The 24,829-nt window shown below is 38.0% G+C and overlaps 1 protein-coding gene across 5 annotated transcripts in view; it reads right to left on the reverse strand.

Moving 5' to 3' along the window:
* tcf7 (transcription factor 7) overlaps positions 1–24,829 on the reverse strand; it is a 106,737-nt gene that overhangs the window by 57,805 nt on the left and 24,103 nt on the right. For all 5 annotated transcript variants that reach the window (XM_053479021.1, XM_053479020.1, XM_053479022.1 and 2 more), the window contains exons 4-5: positions 20,293–20,419; positions 3,766–3,853 (exon numbers count right to left, since the gene is read on the reverse strand). In XM_053479021.1, coding sequence (XP_053334996.1) covers positions 3,766–3,853; positions 20,293–20,419 — 215 coding nt within the window. The remainder of the gene's footprint in view (positions 1–3,765; positions 3,854–20,292; positions 20,420–24,829) is intronic.

A 24,829-nucleotide genomic window follows, 5' to 3' on the forward strand; every position in this document is an offset into this window, starting at 1 on the left:
TTCTTACGATCCACCACACCTACCTTAATAAAAGGATGGTGTTTTATTAACACCTACCTTAATAAAAGGCTGCTTGTCTGTATTGTGAAAAATACAACAGGGGACAGAGCTTTTTTTTTTTACAAAGCCCCAAAGTTATGAAATAGCTTTCCAATTAATGTTCGGGTCTAGGTCTCAGTGTTTAAGTCTAGACTAAACACTTATTTATTTAGCCAAGCATTTTTGTGAAAGATTTGTTTTAAAAGCCCAGATCTGGGGACTCATGGACATAGAGTATTATGGGGAACTGGTATGTTTAGATGCTGTCTTTCCCACTCTCATTGATCACTCAGGTTTGTTGACAGTAAACTCAGGTTTGTTGATTGGTTGATTTACATCCTAATCAGCCTTCAGGCCTGTGTTTCATTCTGGCTCTTCCTTTTAGTTACAGTATGCTGCTAACTATAGTTAGTACTGCCAAAGTCCCTGCTTACATTAAATATACATTCACGTTATACATTATGTGACTGTGACTATACCCAACTTTTTCTCGTCCTTTCTCTCTCTCTCTTTTCCTCCCTCTCTCTCGAGCTACATATGCCGCTCCTAAGCTATGAGTGATGTTAGCTACCAGAGACCCCCTCTGCCCTCTGGACCTGTCTGACTCATACTGGTCCCTGCTTCTGTTTGGTGATCTTGTCACATGGAGGCCCTGTGGGGCTGATGGAGGCTGCGTGTGGCACATGAAGGATGTGTGTGGTGACTGGGGATGGTTCCACTTTACCATGAAGACGGAAGACTCTGGTCTTGGCTGATGCAGACAGCTGTTCTCTGAGGACTTGTGACTGCAGTCACTCAATAGTTCAGGACTGGAATTTCCAGCTCTCTACCTAAGCCTCCAATAACAAACTCAATCATCTGTTATACTGAATTCTTAACCACCTAACACACAGTTTAACTGCACAACAATTCCTGCTATCTGTTATCAGCCAAATGAGGATGGGTTCCCTGTGTGGGGGTGCCACACAACACTGAACAACAGAACCTATCCAAAACAATAAATTGAAAAGCAGCCTAAAGGGTAAATATACACTACTGTTCAAAAGTTTGGGGTCACTTGCAAATTTCTTTGTTTGTAACAACAACAAAAACAACAGTTAGTTGTTATTTTAAGACACAGAGGTCAGCCTTTTGTAACAGTTCTTGCAAGAACAGTATTGTCAAGTGCATTTGCAAAATCCGTCAAGCACCATAATGAAACTGGCTCTCATGAAGGCCATCCCAGGAGGGCGAGACCAAAACCTACCTCTGCCGCAGATGAGAAGTTAATTTAGAGTTATCAGGCTGAAAAATGACCAATTAACAGCACCGAAGATTAGAGACATAATGAAGTCTTTACAGAGCATAAGTAGCAGACACATCTCACCAATAATTGTTCAAAGGAGATTAATGCATTTTTGGACGTCTTCAGCATTCCTTTACAATGTAAGAAGAAATAAAACCCCAAACTTTTGAACGGTAGTGTATATATATCATAAGACTTGTTCTGTGAAATTCTGTTTATTTTATCTAAGTCATTCTAACTTTTAAAAACGCACATGTCCTGACAGTGGACATCATCTCAACAACGTCACATCTATATTACAATGGTCACCAAATGTTAGGGTTCCTAGAGTTCCTGCTGTAGATATATAGAGACTAAACCCCAAGATGTAAACCACTGATCATCAGTAATAATTGAAAGGCCAGATACACAGACATTGAAAAGTTCTTGGGGCAAGATTAAGTGAGAAAGGGGCTAAAATGTCGAGCAAGACAAAACCAACTAATCAACTCATTAGTAAAGAATGAGGGGGTAGGGACATTGCCAGCAGGTTGAAATGCTGGATGTATAGATGGTGCTTCCAAAATAATGCAGGCCTTATAGATAATAGAAGTAATTTTAAGGACAAGGGGTGGCCTGTTTGGCGTCCATCCCACATCCCACTTTGGTGTGACAGTGTCCATCTACTTTAGGAAGGTGCTGCTCTCATTTCTAATGAAATAGTTCATAGTCCCAGAACAGGTCTTGTTAAACAGTGACAATCCAGATGTCACCCTAAGGAGCACACAAACAGGCTAAACAAAAATATTGCTAGCTGTACTAAGCCTTCACTCAGGTTCTACCATATTGAGCATACTGCTACACACCCAGAACTCTTTGATGTGAAGCTAGGACTGTTAATATCACTGATCAGGCATATAATACATTTGTAAAATATTATGTATTTGTGTTTAGGGTTCTTTACCTAAACATAACAATCGTAGCTACAAAACAAGTCTGCACAGTTGATTATTATTATTGTTATTATTATTATTATGATCTGGTCTAATTTAAATCTGCACTACCAAAAGTTTGAAATCACTTGCAAAATTTAATGCAATTCAAAAACAATTTTACTAATTTAACAAACAATTAAAGTTAATGGATTTTCTATTAAGTCTAATTTCATTTTTTTCCTTGGAAAACAGTTACATTTCTAAGTAATCCCAAAAGTGATCCCAAACTTTTGAGCAGTAGTAGTATCCTTTTTTTTTTTTTTTTTTTTAGAAATAAAAGACCTTGCCATGCAATCATGGTAAATATAGATTTACGTCAGCTAGTGCACTGATTGTATCACTGTCGGACCCCACAGAACTCAAGCAGGTGACTGAGGAGTTCCATTATACGCTCAATGTAGTTCCTCCTAAACAAAAATAATTAGAGAGAAAAAATAGCACCCTAATATAATGATCACACATGCACCTTAAAACATTCGAAAACAGTGTCCTTATCTATAAAAAAAATCTTAATGCTGCCAGATCAACATATTGCTTCGCTCTACATTTTTTTATTTATTACTGTGGCAAAATTAACTAGAAATAAGAGCACCAAAAAATATGCCCACCAATAATAAATAGTAATAATAAATCAGTTTTTTTAAGGATGAAATTAAAAATATCTGACAAAAATTTTTTACTTTAATACTAAAGCTGTACAATTTATTATGTAACATTGTGGATGACAATGTAACTATATCGGAGCAGGAATTACTATAGTCCTTACATGGGCTAACTAATTTCTATTGAAATTATAGTTCATGATGCGGCAGGAGACAAAAATTTAAAAGTTGTTTTGTCTGCCAATTTACAAAAAAATGCCCTTAATCTAATTGAGAGAAAACAAAAGATGTTACCTTGCTGTTTAAATACTTTTAGACGGGACTAATATATATATAGTAATATCTATTGTTAAAAGCACTAAACAAACAAACAAACATTTAATTAAGGGTGAACTGCTTTGAATGAGTTTGCCAAAAGGCAACAAAAGAAGTCTTAGGGAGTGTAAAAACATGATTTTATGAAAAAAAATAATAATAATCTTCTCTCCCATCCTTATGGTAAAGCATAATGAAATCAGCATCATGCTATGGAAATCATTGGTAGCTGCAGGCACTGCAAAGTTTGTCAGAATTTAAAGATAAAACTGATCATTACCCTTAAAATGGAGTAAAAGTTTACCCTCCAAAATAGCAACCTTTGTAAAAATGCAACCAAATGTACAACATTTGACTAATCAAAAACAGAAGAAGAAAAGGTAAAGCGGTCTGAATACACTTTGAATATATGTGTATAAAACGCATTCACCAAAAACCCATGAAGGATGGTAAATAATGTAGCTATTAAATGTAAGCGACCTGACTGACAAAGTTATCTTGTCAAAGGCATCATAGTTTTGGGTGCAGAAACAGAATTTTTGGAACTTACCAACCCATAGATGGGGTTATCTGGCCAACTCCTCCTGAAGGCAGGGAATAGAAGCTTGAAAGATCATGGGGCTGATGTCTGTGAACACCTAAAATTGACAGACGATAGAGGAATATATGGGGTATCAATATAAAAATAATAGTACCTTAGTCAGTAAATATTACATATCACTGTACTTATTATAAGTACTGTATTAATCCTGCTAGGATGTTTGGCTAATATAACAGGTCTATCACATGTAAGAGTGACTGTGTAAGGAATGTGACAGCTAAAGTGATTGCTGTTACTGAGTCAGGAATGTGTGAATAATTCATTATCAAATAGAGAAGGTGTGAAAGATTTCAAGATTAGCATTTGTGCTAATTTTGTGAATTGTGCATTGTGCATTAGTATTCTTACATGTTCCAGCCTACCCAGTAACAGATAACTATTGCTTCACTTTCAGTTCATTTGTTGTGTGAAAATGTCATTGATGAGGTACTGTACAGCTGTTTAATTGCAAAATATACAAATATACAGTAAATAAATAACTTGACCTCTTTATAATTCAAGGGGTTTATCAAAACTGTGGCATTAGCTATTCAGGAATTAATACTATTTTCATAAACATACTCCCATTTTGGGGTGATCAGAAATAATAAAACAAATGGCTGACAAGCAGTTGCATGGCCAGATTTTGGCCTGTTTCCTTGCATGACTAATCAAGCAGACAAACGGCCTGAAGGTGGTTCGAGGCGTTACATTTAAATTTGGAAGCTGTTTATTTAAACTGTCAACATGAGGTCCAAAGAGGTCCAAAGAAGTCTGCAGATCCGGCTCCCCAGATTACTGAGCTGATGTGTGTATCTGGTGTGTCTGTGTTTGAATGTGTTTCACTAAGGCACTAAATATTATCACCTGTGTCTACCATGTGTGTCCGCCTATTTAAGTCAGCCGAACCTGTAACCCCCTGTCTGTCCACTGTTGTGTCACTTCCTGTTTGTCCTAGTAACATGTTTTATTGCAATTTTGCTCTCTCCTCAGGACTGAGGCGCGTCAGCAGAGCCTGGACTTTGTCAGTTATTTGGAGCAAGTTCAGGGTCAACCCTTTTTGTTTGCTCGATTATTAGTTTTTTTATTTTCTCAGACGCACACACCAGCCTGCAGATTCAGTTTGTTAAATTGGACACGTTTCCTTTTTTTGTTTGTTGGTGGTTCTTTCTGTTTACCGCGTAATTAGCGAAAATAAAGACTCTGCTTCGAAACCTGCATTTGTGTCCTCCTATTTACCCAGAAAACATGTGCAGGTTCCCCCCTACACAAAGAGGAAGATCCACTGCAGGAATATCTCCCCTGCCAGCAGCGAGAGATAGACAGTCTAGCCCGGATGTTCAATGACCGTGTGAGTCAGGTCGTGGCGGCACACTCTCCGTCTACCCCGCCACGCCAGCACTCCACACCATCACTGCCACGCCAGTCCCACCAGAGCATTACTCAGGTATCCCCGAGGGATGCAAACGCTTCCTCCTGGCCTGCGAGTTGTATCTGGCAGAATATCCCGAGATGACCGATAAACAAAAAATCGGTTTTGTTATCCAGCAACCTTTAGGCTCAGAAATGGATTGGGCGGCAGCAGTATGGGGCTCTGGTGGGGACAACATGTCCAAATATGGGCGATTCATCCAAGCCCTTTGCAGAGTTTTTGATCATCCAGATCAAGGCAAGTCTGGAGAACAACTTTTGTTGAGGCTACGCCAGAAAAATACCCCTCTCGCCAATTACTCTGTCCAATTCCGTGTGTTGGCCGAGGAGAGTGGGTCTTGCGATAAAGCATTACTGGCACGCTTCCGTGATGGACTTCAACCCAAAATCCAGTTGGACCTCGCCTGCAGGGATGCCAGCACGTCACTGGATGTGTGTATTAACTACACGGCCAACGCCGTCCCACGTCATCGATGGTCCGATAAACGGCACGGGGTCGCCGCAGTGACAGCCTTGACACACTCTCTCCAGACAACCACGAAGAGACCTCTCCTGAACCCATGGACGTGAATACATTCCGCCTACCAGCCTAGGAGAGAGAGCGACGACTGATCGCGGAGTTGAGCCTGTACTGTGGGGGGGGGAAAGCACAGAGTTGACACCTGTCCATTTTGCAGAGTAAATTCACTTACACCACACACGCACAACACTTTTTGTTTAAAATCCCACATTTTATATGATAATCATACTGTGTCTGTTTGTCCCCTTATAGATTCCGGGTCGGCTGGCAATTTCATATCCTCCACTGTCATTTCCTCGCTGCGAGCTCCCGTGTTGAAGCTTACATGCCTGATACCAGTTCATACCCAAGGCTCTGGGTGGCCGCAATCTTAAGCAATCGACTAATGAATTTATGTCAGTGCCCCTTCAGTAAACGTTTTCCGATTACACCGAAGAGCTGAAATTTTATGTGCAGGTGGATCAGTCCGTCGTGCTGGGTCTACCCTGGCTCAGCTCCCACAATCCTAATTTTGATTGGGCAAACTTGGCATCATGTCTTGGGCCCCTAGGTGTTTCGGGTCCCGGAATTGATGATCAAAATGACCAGCATTGTAAGTCTGCTTGCCCATGTTTCAGTTAGTATGCCATTCGAAAATGCAGCGTTCAAAGATGTGTTTAGTGTCAGGGCAACAGCACGACTTCCCCCTCATCGTCCATGGGACTGTGCGATAGAGCGCTTGCCAGGGAAAACACCGCCTTACTCGCATGTTTATCCATTGTCCTTGGAGGAAACACGGGCAATGGAAAAATACAGGAGTGAGGCTCTTTAGCAGGTACTCATCAGTAGGTCCACGTCACCTGCTTTGGCAGGTTTCTTTTTTATTGAGAAAAAAGGAGGTGGGTTACGTCCCTGTATTGATTACCGCGGCCTCAACGCGGTCACAGTAAAATAAAAGCACCCACTACCACTGGTGCCAGTGGCTATCGACCAACTCCGTGGCGCCTCCATTTTTGTCTAAACTTGACCTCCGCAGTGCTTATAACCTCGTTTGTGAGCAAAAAGGCGATGAATGAAAGACTGCGTTTAGTACGTCATCGGGGCATTACCAATACAATGTCACGGCATATGGGCTTGTCAATGCACCTGCAATGTTTCAGGGTTTTATGAATGACGTGTTCCGGCATATGTTAAACCGTTTTGTGGTAGTATATCTAAATGATATTCTAGTATACTCGCGGTCATATTCCGAGCACGTCCTTCATGTATCCACCGTCCTTCATTGCCTGCGCAAACATGGACTCTATGCAAAGGCAGAGAAATGTGAATTCCATAAGCAGAAGATTTTGTTTCTCCGCTATCGCATCAGGGGGTCGAGATGGAGGCAATCAAGGTTGCGACGGTACAACAATGGCGCTACAAAGTTTTCTTGGATTTGCCAATTTCTACAGGCAGTTTATTCGGGGCTTCAGTACTGTGGCAGCACCGCTAACTACTTTGCTAAAAGAGAAACCAAAAAGATTTGGCAAATAGTAAAAATGCCATTTACTACCGCGCCTATTCTTAAACTACGTGACACAGAGAAGCCCTTTATAGTGAAAGTCGACGCGTCGGAAGTGGTTATAGGAGCGGTTCTTTCACAACGCCAGGGCAACGCAGAAAAACTCCACCCATGCGCTTTCTTTTCGCTTAAATTAACACCTGCCGAACGAAATTATGATATCGGAAACCAAGAACTGTTAGAAGTCAAAATGGCATTAGAGAAGTGGCGGCATTGGTTGAAGGGAGCTAACCACCCTTTTACGGTACTCAGAGATTACCGTAATATTGAGTACATTTAACAAGCAAAAAGGCTAAATCCTCATCAAGCCCGGTGGGCGCTGTTATTTATGCATTTCAATTTTCATATCACTTATCGCCCCGGCTCTAAAAATACCAAAGTGGATGCGCTGTCTTGCTATTATCTGCTGGCGGATCTGATTTGCATTCCGAAGTCTATGTTGCCCTTGTCGCTTGTGGTGGCTCCAATCGCATGGAGCCACCTCATGGAAAAATCGGAGCATAAACAAAGGTGTTGCGTTTAAATTTTTGTTGAGAGTATATATATATATACAGTGAGGTCAATAAGTATTTGATCACCCTGTGATTTTGCTAGTTCTCTTACTTAGAAATCATGGAGGAGTCTACAATTTTCAGCATAGGTGCATTTCCAATGTGAGATTCGGAATCTAAAAAGCAAAATCCAGAAATCACATTGTATCATTTTTAATCAATTTATTTGTGAATTACTGTGTCAAATACAGTAAGTATTTGATCACTTGCTTATCAGCCAGATTTATGACCCTCAAAGACCTGTTGTTTTGCTTTTAAACAGTCCAGCTACACTCTGATTCTAAATTAGTAGCACCTGTTTGAGGTCATTAGCTGTCATAAAGACACCTGTGCACCCCACAAGCCAAAGTCTAAGTAGATACATGGGGTATCAATGATGCGAAGAATCAGCCCAAAACTACATGGGAGGAGCTGGTCAATGCCCTGAAGAGAGCTGGGGCCATCGTTTTCAAGACGTCATGGTTTACAATTTTGCACTGCACAGAAGTTTCCCGTGCTTAAGTCAGCCCATGTCCATGATCCAGAAGAGTTATGGGAGAAAGTCCTGTGGTCAGATGAGACCAAAGTAGAACTTTTTGGTCTTAACGCCATTTGGCGTAGTTGGAGGAAGAAGAATGATGAGTATCATCCCAATAATCCCATACCTCAGTGAAGCATGGGGCTGGAAGCATCATGTTCTGAGGGTGTTTTTCTGCACAGGGGAGAGGACGACTGCACTGTACTGTATTAAGGAGAGGATGAACGGGGCCATGTATTGTGACATATCGGGCAAAAACTTTCTTCCCTCAGTCAGAGCATTAAAGATGGGTCGTGGCTGGGTCTTCCAACATGACAATGACCCAAAGCACTAAGCAAATAGATGAAAGTTAGATGGAGTAAGATTAGGACTATAGGAATGATACTTTAATACTTCAAAACAGAGTTTTGCAGAGTGTCAACATGGCGGGCAAAAGTGTGCACGGACGTCCATTATTGTGCAAGATCACATAGGATTACAGTCCTTTGTGTTTAATCCAAAATTTAGGCTTTAGCTCCTAAATAAACATCTCACTGTAACGCGCACTGCTAATTCTTGAACCGTTTTCTTAATAATATTCCAAAACTGCCTTTGAGAATCCCAGAAAACTGACAGCATTTCTTTCTTGTCTGTGATTGAGAATGTTTCCATTCTAGGCTCGTATTGGTAAATCCATGTCTCATAATGATTCTCTTAATAAAACTTTCACCTTCCTTAGAGTATTGGACCAAATTTTGTTTTCAAATATTCAAACACTGTCACACAGTCTTCAATAAATAACAGCACCAGATACACCCTTACACCATAAAAAAACACATTACTGCAAGCTGCTCTTCTTTTACTCTCCATGTGCTTTAAGTACTACAAGAACTACTCAATATTAGGTGAGTGGTGATAATTTTATGGTTGATATGGTTGCTTTAAACAACTAGAATATTATGAAAAAGTAAATTTTCTTTCAAAAATTATTTAAGGCTTTTTTTTATTTCAATGATTCATAAAAATGTAGATATGGTATCCAAAACATTTGAATATTTTATTTTAAGTTTAAGTAAATCACGGTACAAACACAATTAATACCATATATCTCAAGACTGCGGATTTGAGAGTTGTTCAGAAGACAATCACTGAAACCCTCTACAAGGATGTTAAAACCACAGAAGGTGATCAATGAAAGGGCTATATTAAAGCAAAGTCAAGGAAAGTTGACTGGAAGAGAAAGCGTGGTAAGATAAGGTGTATAAGACAAGCAACAGGGATGACTGCAGCCTTAAGAAAACTGCTAAGCAAAGCCGATTCAAGACCTTTGGAGAGCTTCAGAAGGAAGAGTTTTGCTGGAGTCAATACAGTACCAGACAAAAGTTTGGACACAAATTTGGTAATACAGTTTTTTTTTTTTTTACTCTGAAATAACACATACTAAGTTACCTTATACCAGGTAAATTAGTAACAATGACAACAAAAACAACTATCAGTTGTTTTTTTAAGACATAAAAGCCAGCTCTTCTAGAATAGTTTTTGCAAGAACAGCATTGTCAAGTGTATTTCCAAAACCCATCAAGCATCCTGATGAAACTGATTCTCATAAAAGCCATCCCGGGAAAGCAAGACCAAAACTTGGAAGAGTAAAAGGTTATTAAAAAAAAGTTATATATTTTGCCTATCTTTTGCTGTTAGCTACAATAAACAGTATATACATTTGTCACGTTTGTCAAATAATGTTAAAATTCTTTTTTTTTAAGTCACAGTTTTTTTTAACTAACTGTATTTTATTACCACATAACATTGCTGAGTCTAGACCTGAACATCTGAAGCAACCCATAATCATAACACTGCCTTCAGAGGCTTCAGAGACAGTGGACCCTATACATGATGGGTGCATCACATGCGTTTCACTTCTCACCCTGATGCACTCATCACCCTGGAATAGGGTCAACCTGAACTTATTAGAAAACATGTCCTTTTTCCATTGCTCCATAGTGCAATTTTTCTGCTTCCTAGCAGACTGAAGCCTTGTTTCTGATAAGTCTCCCCAACAAGTGGTTTTCTTATGGTCATATAATAACTTTCGTAAATATCTGATCAATGCCTTTTAGGTATTTGCTTATTTGAAACTAAATTATTACCTAATTTAGACTTTTTATTAGGTAATCAGTCTAAATTAATCTTGCTTTCTAGTTTCAGAAAGAATATGTCCACAGTGTCAATAAAGAAGAAATGGCCAAAAAACAAAAGCCAAAAAAATAATATCAACAATACCAGCAAAAAATAAAAATGAAGTTAATTGTTTAAGATGCTTACAAAAAAGTCCAGTTTATCCCTAAATTTGTAATAAAAAAGGAAGCTCTGAGGTTTTGATGTTCTGTTGCAGAACAGATCATTGCTGCATATTGGTTTATTGCGGCATTGTTTTTGTTTTTAGTGTTGGTCTGCGTATCTATTTTGTCTCATTTTATTCACCTTGTTCCATATAGCCATCTAGTGGTCATACGTTGCATTTGTCACCTATAAGTTTAATGGCTTTTTGATCAAGTACATGTAGTTGTCAAGTATTTTACACTGAGGTCTTTGCCCTGAAAAAAAATGTTTGTGCCATTACACATGGGCTTTCACTTGGGTGCATTTTTATATGTACTAGTATTATGCAAGTGATTAGAATTACACTATGAAATAGCCCTTTGAATAAAGACTTTTTATCTATCTATCTATTTATTTATTTATTTATTTATTTATTTATTTATGTCAAAAGATTACTTTGAACATGTTTTTCTCCTTGTTTTCTTTCTAGTTTGCCAAGATTTGCTGTAGCCGCAGCTGAAGAGTTATCTCTGTCTGCAGTTGATAAGGTGGCTCTGGGAAACTGTCTATGGGGGGGACAAGCAAATAATCATGGATTCATAACATTTAAATAAAAAACAGTGCTTTATTAATCTTGAACTTTGTTTAAGCAACTCGAACTATGTTTTGGCAGACTATCTGGCCCCACCAGCCCAGTAAGGGGCCTGCAATTACTGATTCTTAAAAAAAGGTTTATATAATCATTATATGCTACTGATACTACTATCATTCTATTGTCCGCAGGCTTTTTAACTGTAAGGAAAAACATGTATTTAAAGCTGTTAAAAAAAAAAACATTATGTATTCTTTTCATAACATAGAGCAGCTCTTCTGATTTAATAAAATGAAGATACCTGGCTGCTAGTCTGCTAACTCATTTGGGTCATACGTGTCCTGTCATAGACATGCATTAGCCTTTCGCTAATGGCACCTTCATAGGAAGTGACTGATGTTCAAAGGAACTGAGCATTCCCAAATGTGTTATGCAGCTTTTGTTAGGGGGTGGGAAGCAAAGACAAAGTAAGCTGACTCAGTTACATTCCAATCCCAATAGATTTATAGGTTGAGTCCAAAAACATGCCTAAAGCATTGGCAAATTACAGTCATCAAGCAGCATTCTTTTGTTTGAAGCATTCTTCAAACACAAGTTGCCTTTAAGCCACATTTATGTGCTAGATGCTTGCTGCTAAAAAATGACATCCTTTACACACACAGATCTCTGTTGTGAAAACAACAGGAATTTTTTTAATGGTCTACAAATTATTATTTTATCTCCAGCTAAGATGTTAACAGAATATTGTCCTGACATAAGTTCCCATGGTGATTTGCTGTTATCAAGAATTTGTCCTACGTTTATCTTTACAAGCTTGGTGTCAATCTACTTAGCAAAATTCACTAAGTTCTCTCTAAAAAAAAAAAACTGGATTTTTTTTTAAATTTTCATTCATAACTCTGCCTTCAGAGGCTTGTACAGTGGCTACTGTGCATGATGGGTGCATCACATGTGGTTTCCTTGTTACCCTGATGCACCCATCACCCTGGAATAGGGTCAACCTGAACTTATAAGGAAATGTGTCCCTTTTTTCATTGCTCCATAGTCCAAACTGAAGCATTTTTTTCTGATTAGTCTCCTCAACAAGTGGTTTTCTTATGGCCATATAATAACTTTAGTAAATATCTGATTGGAATATCTGGCCAAAAAAAAAATTAACAGCAAAAAGAATCATGAAAGATTTTAAAAACGTGGACAATACTAGTACAAATAAAAATTAAGTCTATCTCTGAATCTCTGAAAAAAAATTGCAGAATGCACAAAAGGAAGCAAATATTTTTTTAAAGAAGGTTTATATCTTTTTTTACCATGCTTTCCTTCCTTACACCATGAGAATTTGCTTGATATGCAAAACTTCTTTGCAGGAGACTTTTCTTGGATTTTTGCCATATCTTTAGACTTCAGACAAAAAATGGTCAAATGTGCCTAACAAAATGCATGGCAGAGTTTAAAAATTCTTAAACAGTATTTGACAGAGTTTTCATTAAACTATCAACTCCAAATTTTGCTGCCGATTTCCTACCACTTTATTTAGCCAAAGGAAATGACCCACACATACCTACCAGGGTTTAAAATGAATATATTTAAATTTAGGTTACATATTGACAACTGACGGAAATAGAGTAAAGCTTGTCATATTAGTGGAGGTCCCGAGTTATCCTACACCTTTCTGCCATATAGATGAACTATTTTTGGCTGATGCTGCTTTTGAGAAATTAAGGAAGCAAAAAGTTCTAGTTGCTACAACTTTTTTAAGCTAGAAAACAAAACATACAGATTGTCCCTTATTAATTTTTTTTTAATGAGGTAACACACGTTACTTTTGATGTTACTCTCTCAGTTGCCCAATTCAAGCACCTTGCGCTATCGCCTCCCAGGTGCACCCCACAACCTGTGTGTTATTTGAGCATGTTAAGACCTACAAAAAGCCATCACCACCCATGTTCCCCACACAACTTGTACACATTACACACTATATAGGACTGATGTCAGTTTGGGCCCAACAAATATTTGTTGAGTGTGTTAGTGTGTGTGTGACAAGTGAGTGTTAGTGTGTGTGAGAGAGAGGTGTGTGTGCGTGTGTGTGTGTGTGTGCGTGCGTGCGTGTGTGCGACATCTGGTTGTGTCAGTCTGTGTGTGACGAGTAGATGTGTTTGTGCATGTTTGTGTATGTGGTGTGTGAGTCTGTGTTAACATTTGTGATGTGTGTGTATGTGTGTGATATCAGTGTATCTATGCGTGAATATGTGTGTGATGTATGAGTATGTTTGTGCGTGTGTGAGGGCGTATGTGTGTTTGAGAAATGTAACTTGTTGGTGTGTTTCTGCATGTGTGTGGTGAGAGAGAGATGTGAGTGTCTGTGTTAACAGTAGTGATGTGTGTATGTGTGTGATGTTTGAGTGTGTTTGTGCGTGCGTGTGTGTCTGTGTGAGAGAGAGTGATGTGAGTGTGTAAGTGCATTTGTGATGTGTGTATGTGTGTGATATGAGTATGTCTGTACATGTGTGTGCATGTGGGTCTGTGAGAGTGTTAACATTTGTCATGTGAGTAATGTATGAGTGTTTTTGTGCGTGTGAGAGAGATGTGTGTGAGTTAATATTTGTGATGTGTACGTGTGTAGAATAGCCCGCAGATGCTGGAAAAAAAGCATCACACTATAATGTTACTCAATGTCACTGAACGTGTCACTCAATATAATGTCACACAGAAAGTTATTAAGCACTTTTTGGCGTAAGTTTAAGGCATCGTCCCGTTTGCAATATCAAAAATCCCTTTAAAATTTTCCATCCTCAATGGCTTTAGATCATATAGGCCTGGTTTTGGTGGCGATTTGGTGGCAAAATTTCATGTGAGGGCACATGTACCATGCCTGGGGCCCAGACTCTCAGGCATCCTAAGGGCAGCAGATTCCAACCTGTCTGCAAATTTTTTGATTAGTTTTTTCTGAGCATAGTACCTATAGTGATTGGGCCCTAAATATACACTACTCACAATAAGTTAGGGATATTGCGAGAGACTAAGTGGATGTCATACACATGGTGTTTGTTTCACTTCAGACATTTTTTGGGATAGTAAGGCAATTGTATTGGGGTGACAGACACACCTCATTTTGTGTTTTCCATGTAATGGTCTCATTGTGTACAGGTGTGCCTTATATTGGGGCCAATCCCAAAAGACAACCTTTTTTAATGTGGCATCAATTTCAACATTCTGTGGGTATAAAAAACTGATATTGTCAGTATGTCATTTCAAGTTCATCATTACAAGCGCCATGAACACACGACGTTACAGAACACAGAACTACTGGCAGAGTTCATGACAGACCCAGGAGAGAAGCCCTATAAGTGATAGACCGCAACGATAACCAGTACCTAAGGACCTATGCACTTAGACATCGTCATGCAACAACCACACAGCTGCAGCCCCGTTCACAAGATGCGAGGGGTACTTGGGTTTCCAGACAAACCATTTGCAACCGACTCCACTACTCTGACTTGAATGCCAGACGACCATTGCTGGTGAATCCACTGACACCAAGACACTGCCTTGAACGTTTGCAGTCGGCAGAAGACCATGTGACCTGGACAATGAAGCAGTTATCTATCATCCTGTGCACAGAAATGATTGTCGTCAGCGTTGCTGGAGAAGGCAAGTTGAGCGATATGCTGAGGTCAACATGGTCCCCAGGGTTTGCTTTGGTGGAGAAGGTACAACTGTCTGAGCAGTCAGCGCAACTTTCTGTTCATGGATGATAATGCTCCACCACATCGTGGCAGAATTGTCACAGCTCGACTTCAAGAAGTTGGAGTGCCTCATATGGTATGGCCATCAACGTCCCCTGACCTGAACCCCATAGAGCATGTCTAGGGCCAGTTGAAGCAGAGACTGGATGATCGTACCCCACCCCCACATGACCTGGCTGAACGGCATGTAGCACTTACAGTATGGAAGAGTGGAACACATTGCCTCAAAACAAAATCATGAGGCTAGTGAGGAGCATGAGACGTTGCTGTCAAGCTGTCATTGCGGCAAATGGTGGAAACACCTGCTGCTGACATTGTCAATTTTTGTTATTTGGGGCTATCCCTGTTATTGTGTAAATTATTGGGGTGATAAATATTAAACTAATAAAAATGGTGTTTCTTCTCATGCATTATTAGTAATATCGAAGGGAACTTTTACTTATTTCATTTAAATTCAGAGCAAATAGAAAAAGCACTCATGTAAATTACAATATCCCTAAATTATTGTGAGTAGTGTATATATCTGTGCTGTGTCTTTTGTGTCTGTTTTAAATAAAATAGCAACTCCTGCTAGAAATGCTAGAGACCCATGTGACTGTTCTAAAATTGTCAAAAAGTTAATTTTCATAATAGATTTAATTTTATTTTATTTTATTTGCATAGGACTTTTAACACAGCTGCTTCATTGTCACAAAGCAGCTGTGCGCTTTAAAGCTAAAAGTTAATTATAAGATATTTTAACATTTATATAATAACATAAGATTACATCCCCTTTAAACAACCATGTCAACCAAGTTGTATCCCTTGGCCTGCATCAAGCAATGAAAACAGCTTAGGAGATTAAATTGAAACTACAAAAAATTGGTTAAGATTAATTTGGTTAAACATTATTAAAGCCTGGAAATATAGTGCTGAACCGTTAACTTTGTGTAAGATTTGTGGTTGAAAATTACTAATGACCATGATTGGATATACTTAAATAGTTTGTGAAGCTGCTACATTTAATGGTTAAAGTAAGAGCATTTCAATGTCAGGAGGCCAAACTGAATTAGGACTAAAATGCTGTGTGGCCATAAGAAAGTCACTTGTTAGTAAGATTAATCACAAAAATTCATTATTTCATTCGCATTTATTTAAACTTACAATGATTTGTTTGGGTATATTTCACTTTTATGTTTTCTAAAATGTGACCAAACTGTTACTAAGTACTAAGTAACAGTTTCCTACAGAATTTTCTTGTTTAATTTAGGGATATAGATGACCCAGAAGGGTTCTGGCAAAAGCAGTTGCAAAAGCAAAATCTTAGCAATGAATAAGTTTAGAAAGGACATGGAAAGAGACAGTTGACCCCAAAGATGTACTGGCAAACAAGCACTGACTTAGGAGGTATGGACAAACTGCATGTCGGATTTTACTTGTTGTGGATATTGGTAAGCAATAGAAGGTGTACTCAAAAACTCATAAAGAGGTACTCCTTAATTCAGTGGGCATTATCTTCAGGAAGCAAGGGCAGAAATATATGGTGTTTTGAGTTTATACCTGTGGCCGAGTAGAATAAATAGCATAAAGAAATTTTCATAGTGGCAAGGCTGCAGGGACAAGATTCAACCATGCAATTAACAAAGAATGGAATCATAGAGTTAGCATGTGTCATCAGTGTTATTTGGAAACCTAGGGCAGTGACCATGGACTGGCAAAATGTGTGGTCCCTTTTTCCTTATATACAACTGAAAGAAAAATGTGTTCCTATGACATGGTAATTACAAAACTCAGTATCCCAGGAAAAATCTATGCCAGACTTCTAGAGAGAAGACTTCATCCATTCAATCTGGGATTCATACAGGACAACATACCCCCATCGAAAATTGTTGCAGCACCCCTCTCTTTTACCTTCCAGAACTGCCCTAAATAAAAACCATTGTTGAATCGGTGGAGGGTTGTTGTATGTTTATAAAAATATATAAGAGAGAATCTCAAATGGCTGGTACAATATTACGACTGTTCCAATATTAAATTATTGTAACCATAATATAAAATCCTTATACAGTAGGTGCGTGTGTTTAACCAAAATATCCCCAAATTTCACTTTGGGGAACCTTTTTGCTGCTGGCATCTCTTTAAGTCTAGTCTCTAAATAAAAGAAAAGTGATCAGCACTCTCTATTATTGCTTGAGATTCATCTAATGTTTCCTGTGACTTATATAACAAAAACAGCCACGGTTTTTCCCTCTACTGTATGTATCCAATGTTGTAAACATTAAAGCACTTTTTTGTCAGTCGCTCTGGATAAGAGCGTCTGCCAAATGCCTAAATGTAAATGTCACACACGTCACTGCTGCAGTATTGTGCTTAAAGAGACAAATACTATTAGACATATACAGTGCATACGGAAAGTATTCACTGCACATTACTTTTTTCACATTTAGGCATTTGGCAGACACTCTTATCCAGAGTGACTTACAATTTTATCTCATTATACATCAGTGCAGTTGAGGGTTAAGGGCCTTGCTCAAGGGCCCAACAGTGGCAACTTGGTGGTTGTGGGGTTTGAACCTGGGATCTTCCGAACCGTAGTCCAATGCCTTAACCACTGAGCTACCCCTGACCATGTTATGTCAAAGCCTTATTCTTAAATGGATCAAATTCATTTTTTTCCTCTAAATTCTACACACAACACATCATAATGACAACATGAAAAAAGTTTACTTGAGATTTTTGCTAATTTATTAAAAATAAAAAAATTGAGAAAGCTCATGTACATAAGTATTCAGAGCCTTTGCCATGAAGCTCAAAATTGTCTATATAAGGACTCTTCCTAGAGCTGGCCGACCATCTAAACTAAGCGATCGGAGGAGAAGGGCCTTAGTCAGGGAGGTGACCAAGAACCCGATGGTCACTCTGTCAGAGCTCCAGAGGTCCTCTGTGAAGGGAGAAGAACCTTCCAGAAAGACAACCATCTCTGCAGCAATCCACCAATCAGGCCTATATGGTAGAGTGGCCAGACGGAAGCCACTCCTTAGTAAAAGGCACATGGCAGCCCGTTTGGAGTTTGCCAAAAGGCACCTAAAGGACTCTGAGACAATGAGAAACAAAATTCTCAGGATAAAACCTGCTTCAGAGCGCTCTTGACCTCAGACTGGGGCAATGGTTCATCTTTCAGCAGGACAACGACCCTAAGCACACAGCCAAGATATCAAAGGAGTGGCTTAAGGACAACTTTGTAAATATCCTTGAGTGGCCCAGCCAGAGCTCAGACTTGAATCCGATTGAACATCTCTGGAGAGATCTTAAACTGGCTGTGCACCGACACTTGAGAGGTGATGCAAAGGGGAATGGGTGAAACTGGCCAAGGATAGGTATGCCAAGTTTGTGGCATCATATTTATAAGACTCTAGGCTGTAATTGCTGCCAAAGGTGCATTGACAAAGTATTAAGCAAAGTCTGTGAATACTTATGTACATGTGATTTCTCAGTTATTGTTTATATATATATATATATATATAAATTTGCAAAAACCTCAAGTAAACTTTTTTCACGTTGTCATTATGGAGTGTTGTGTTTAGAATTCTGAGGAAAAAATGTATTTAATCCATTTTGGAATAAGGCTGTAACATAACAAAGTGTGAAAAAGGTGATGTGCTGTGAATACTTTTCGGATGCACTGTATATGAACATATTCATAGCAAAAGTATTGATTATTTAAAATGCTGATATAATATAGTATCACTGTACTTTTTTATTACCAGTATACTGTGCAACAATTGATTTTACCTATTAATTTTTAATAAAAATACACAGTACATGCCAAAAAACCTCATCCTAAAATCACCAAGGTGACAGCATCATGAAATGAGACTGCTTTTCTATTGCTTTTAATTTAGCTTTTGATTAAAGCGCCATGATTAGGTTTCATGTTCGAAGTAGCTCAGTGGTTACGACATTGGACTATGATTCAGAAGGTCCCAGGTTCAAACGCCACAACCACCAAGTCTCCACTGTTGGGCCCTTGAGCAAGGCCCTTAATTCTCAAGTGCTCAGATGTGCAATGAATTAAAAATGCAAGTCGCTCTGAATAAGGATGTCTGCTAAATGTAAACAAAGAAATGGCTAAAATAAAATCAATACTTTGGAAGGGCCCAGTCAAAATCCAGATTCCCAATACAATCTAAAAACATAAGTTGACCCATAAATATTGAGTTTCAATGCTTTTGCAAGACAGAATAGAAAACCAGATGGCCAAGCTAATTAACCTTTACCCAAAAAGATGCAAAAAAAATGCTTTTTATTTATTATAATTGATTTTGCTTTACTTCACAAAGATCTGCTATTTTAACTAGGTTTATATCTACTGTAAATTACCTCTGCTGTCTTGATTTGTTTAAAAGGATTCTAAAGAATGGGGGACTACTACAAAGAGGTGTTTTACAGTATAGATTTTAAAGTTTTTATTTTAAAAGCAAAAAAAAAAAAACGTTTTAATTAATTTCTGAAAACTAAAACCAATCCTCAACAGTTTCAGCAGACCGGCAGCATTACATTATTATTTTATTATGTTTAGGAAAAGCCTTTACTTTTCATGCTTGAAAAGTTTCTGGAAATCCTCTTTTCCCTAAGTTAATCTGACACATCACATATGCCCTGGGTATACAAAACATATACATTTTTTTAAAGGAATTGTTCTGTGGCATCAAATATTAAAATGCATTATAATTTAGACACAGTTAAATTTTTCCTTGAAACTACTGTATATTTGCCTGGAGCAATTACCTAATTCTACTTCTGCTTTTTATTTATTTTGTGATTATAAGATCATGGCGGTCTATATGTACTGCATATTTTATTTCAAGATTTCTGCATATTAATTAGAGTAGCCTATGGAACAGAGATTGTTCCTAATAGCTAAGAATGCCTGTGTTGATGTGTACATTTCGTATGACTACCTAACTTCTACCCTAAGCAGGCTTTTGGTTATTAAAGGACCAGTGTATACAGTGCTCTGCTCTTTCTCAATTTCTGTGGCCAAGCATAAGTCATTATTGTCCTCTGGCCATGATTTGACTATGCTGAAAATCAAAGGGTTACCATTAAACCTTTAAATGTCACGTTAGGTGGCTGTCTGCATTTCTCATTTGATAGTTTTGAGAAAATGTCAGCAACATAAGGAAGTGAGTAAGTAAGAGAAAATTAAAAACCCTCTGAACTTTTCAATGGGTGGAAATTATTTATAAGGAAACCATAAAATAATTTCTCTGTTTTGGCAGTAAGGCATAAACTTGCATCAACACATGAGAACTCATGTACAAACCTGGTTTTTGGTTTATATCTGATGTCAGATGTGAAGGGTTGGGATTGAAGTGTTCATTGCTGTATGGCAGAAGTGATGTAAGTGGGTGCATCCCATGAGGCTGCTGTACCACTGCCACTTTGTTAGCCTACAAATATTACACAAATAAGAGAGAAAGAGAGGTTACAGCATACAGTTCAGAATAAATGCCCTTTAGATTACAAAAAGGATTAAATAATTCCAAAATAATAATAATCTAAAAATAGATTTAGAATAAAAACTTTCATTTGTAACACCATTATATTCAAAAGGAAATAAAACCCTTTTATGTTTCTTTTTTTTATTGAGATATTAAAGAGTAATAAGAGTATTAAAACTTCCATTGGCCACACTGTCTTATCAGCCCTTTCTGTTCAACACTACTGTCTTCTACATTTATCAGACATCCTTGTCCAGAGCAACTTACATTTTTAGCTCATTATAAATCTGAGCAGTTGAGGGTTAAGGGCCTTGCTCAAGGGCTCAACAGTGGCAACCTGGTGGTCGTGGGGTTTGAACCTGGGACCTTCCAAACCATAGTCCAATGCCTTAACCATTAAGCTACCTCTGACGTCACAAACAGTGCATTTATAATGGTGGTGCAAACAATAAAGGATATAGGTATTACTTGTTATTTGCACAACAGCAGCGCGTAGTTATCTATTTTGTTGTCTGAGAGTGCACTTGGTGCCAAAACAACTGACGGAGGGATTCATCACTATGAGTCTGAGAGTAAACAGCAGAGTATGGGATTGAAACATCCTCAATTGAAAAAGTTTTAAAAAATTAACCTCAGCTGGAAAATTAATGCTTAGAGCTTTCTGGGATTCTCGAGAGCCAGTATTGGAAAATTATCAGTCAAAGAGTTCAACAATCAACAGTGCTCGTTACAGTGAGATGATTATTGAAGAGATAAAGTCTAAATCACAGATGTTATCTTGTATGACAATGCACATTTGCACACTTCTGCCTGCACTATAGACACTCAAGCAGTGAGTCGACTCATGTCTTTGGACTGGTTCCTCCACAGTCCAAAGACATGCAGTGAGTCGACTCATGTCGACTCACTGCATGTCTTTGGACTGTGGAGGAACCCAACTGGAGGAACCCAAAGGAAACCCACCAATTACGGGGAAAACATGCAAACTCCATGCACACATGGGTAGGAATCGAACCTGGCCTGGAATCTAACCTGGACCCTGGAGGGGCAAGGTGACAGAGCAAACAACTAAGTCACTGTGTGGCCTAGCAAGGAGAATATGTCAAAAAATTATGTATTTGTTTTTTCAAAAAATTTATCAAAATAAATTATACAACAAGAGTGTCCATAAGTTTTGACTCAACCTCATAAAAGCGTTACTGATAATTTTCCAATACTGGTTCAAGTCAGAGAGAGAGAGAGGGAGAATACAAAACACAGTTCTAGAAGCTATAAGAACTGAAAGGTTTTTTATGAAACTATAAAAGTTTTCTATTTTCTATTACTCTAATTTAGTAGAATACACTTGTATTAAGTTTAATTTTACATACTTGATATAATTAATGCAATTATCAGTTCTTGCAGTGTTTTTTTCCATGTTCAGCTATTTCTTCCCTTATTCGGGCTAAATGAGCAGAGTAGGGTAACATATTTATCAACCTCCTTTTAAAACATCAGCTTACAATAAATATATTTCCGTAGTTATACAATGCAAAGCAGTACACCCACAAAAACTACAAAAAAAAAAAACTTGTCCTGGTCAATGTGGAATCAAAGCAGATCTCCAGCTACATTGTTACCAAACAAAATCTTCTAACAAAATGTGATTTGCTTTTATCTAATGTTTGTTTGAACAAGAAAACTGCTGGGCAAAAAGTGTAAGACAGATCACTGGAAATTAATGAAGGTCCCATTGCACTGACCACCATGACCCACTTGTGTGTCAATTCACTCACATTACAGATGAAACACTGTGCATCGTAACATATCCTTTGGTTTTAAACATGTAAGTAGGTAGCTTTTTGAAGAGGAAATTAGAGGTCTTTTAGGAACAGAGAGCTGCTTTGAGAGTCAGGTCTTTAATCTCCTATTTGAACATTGATACATATTACACAAGTTATTTGCACTCTCCCACTTAAAGGGAGAGCAACAATTTAATGTGAATGTGTTTTATCCTTTGATGAAGCTAGACTAAGGATGTTAAAATTAATAACAAGCTTCTTATGACTATCCTCTAAGGGTGTGCTAACTGATTTATTAGTTGCCACCAAAATACTTTGCAATGCAATACATTATATGAAATTAAAGTATATGAAATTACAAACATTATTATAATTATTACACTTATAAATTGTATGAGCAGTAATGTTGCCTCCATTGAGGCTCACCATAGTTTGCATGCAGCTTCCATATAAAGACCCTTGTGATTCTCCTGCTTATGAGGGCACTTGCTTTTTGTCTGTGCAGTGTATGTGGGCATCAGTCTGTGGGAAAACGCAGTTAGTTACCAGCTTTCAAAGCTGCCCACACTTGTTTAGACAGCATCATAAAAATGAGACGAAGGATACAGGATTTTGAAATTGTCAATGTGGTAAAAGAAAACTAATGATTGATTGATTGATTGATTGATTGCGTATTTGGAAAATGTTTTGTGTAATTATCATAAAAAAGTCAATTAGAACTATGTGTCAAAGTAAGATTAGATAAGAATTATATCTCAGTCTTTAAACCTCTGTATGTATTTATCCTGTTTATCCTATATAAAAGGCTGCATAGTAAACTAGGGATTCTTCTGTTGTTGTTTTATTGAGTGACAACAAGTCCACGCTGGCATTTGTGCCACAATCTGGAAATGATTTGCCATTTCTGAGAGAGAAAAAAAAGCCACCTAGTTGGAAGTTTGGAGGACATCAAAGACACTGCAGACATAACAAGGTGGGCATGGTCAAACACACTAAAATCAATCTTTGCCTCTGCACCCACACCTGATGCTACTATTGCTCCCAACATTTAAACATCCTGTAGAGGCTTTATCCACTTAGAATATATAGATAGAAACACATCATTATGGTTATGATTAAACATAAACAATAAGTATAAACATTTGTCAATGACAGATGTCATATTTCACATAACCATCTTTTGGAACATTTCAGTGAATTACTAAAATCTATCATGCATTTATTAATTATTCCGAAACCTGTTTATCCTCATCAGGGTTGCAGAAGAGTAAATATCACTGCTGATGCACAGCTCCAGTGTCTTAGGTTCAATGACCAGAGTGTACAAAAAGATATACCAAAAGAGATTTCATACACTGAATGGACTGCTTTATCTAAAAAAAACTTTAAAAGTACTTTTGTGTTTGTGTACAGATAGTGTACAGATTACTTAAAGCAATTTGCAACCCTCCACAGTTACCACAGCAGTGGCTTAAACCTAAAACAATGATATGATGTGCTCATACAACCCACTGCACCACCATGCTATGAACAACCTAATTAATAAAGTTGGGCAAAAGATCACACTTACTATAACTACCTGAAAAGATTTCTATATAAAAATGAGTGGTCTGTGCCTTTTTAAGCCAAGACGAACAAGAAAGTGCTTTTTGAATAATGAATGGGTCAGGTTACTTGTTAATTTCAGATTACATTTAACTACTTGTAAACTAAACAAAACTAGTTTACATGCTAGCATTTTAGGAAACCTACATTAATTAAAGAACATGTGTTCATGTAGCGTGATGTACACTTTAGAAAACTAACCCTGATTCAGCCATTAAGCTTCAAGATGAAGTTGTTAGAAGGACAAAATATTGTTTTAAATGACCAACAGTGCTTAAATCTTATTAAGAGCACTGTAAAATCTGCTACAAAAAATAGTTTTACACCCTGACACTACCAAGATTAGGCAGAGTGCTTCAACAAAAAAGGGCAATTGTTAGAGAATTATTTAACAGTCTAGCAACAGTTGAAGAAGTTACCGAGATCGTCATCTGAAATAGGAGAAGTTGTGCAGACATCAACAACGTAATGAGAGCTTTAAAGATCGTGGAGACGTGGCAATTAAGAAGCCATTTCTGAGAAAAGCCATGAAAGAAAATCTAAGAAAGCTTAAAAATCTAAATGAGCTTATTTTCTCAATTCCTTGCTTACATAAGAACAAGAAGCAATGCCAACCTAGATAACATTATTATCAATGAAATTACAGCTTTTTCAGTTTACAATTAATTGCATCTCTAACAGGAGAGACAATAGGAGCATGAAGATTGATTGGAGACAAAAGCCCTTTTCTAACAGGTAATACGTTGAAGTGATTGCTGTCATTCAAACATAAACCTTGCCTCTGCTCCTCACAGGTTTATTTAGATATACCCACATCTTTGACAGAGAGCCATGGTACGTCACAGTATTTTCCAAACTCTTGAGATTCTACTGTATAGTACATTAAGTGACCTATAAGCCAGCATTGCCAGATTACACTAACATAGTCGCACCTTAGCAGTGCTGAAAACACTCCCACTCCAACACAAAACTA

The sequence above is a fragment of the Clarias gariepinus genome, chromosome 19 (assembly GCF_024256425.1).
Source record: "Clarias gariepinus isolate MV-2021 ecotype Netherlands chromosome 19, CGAR_prim_01v2, whole genome shotgun sequence".
NCBI lineage: Eukaryota > Metazoa > Chordata > Actinopteri > Siluriformes > Clariidae > Clarias > Clarias gariepinus.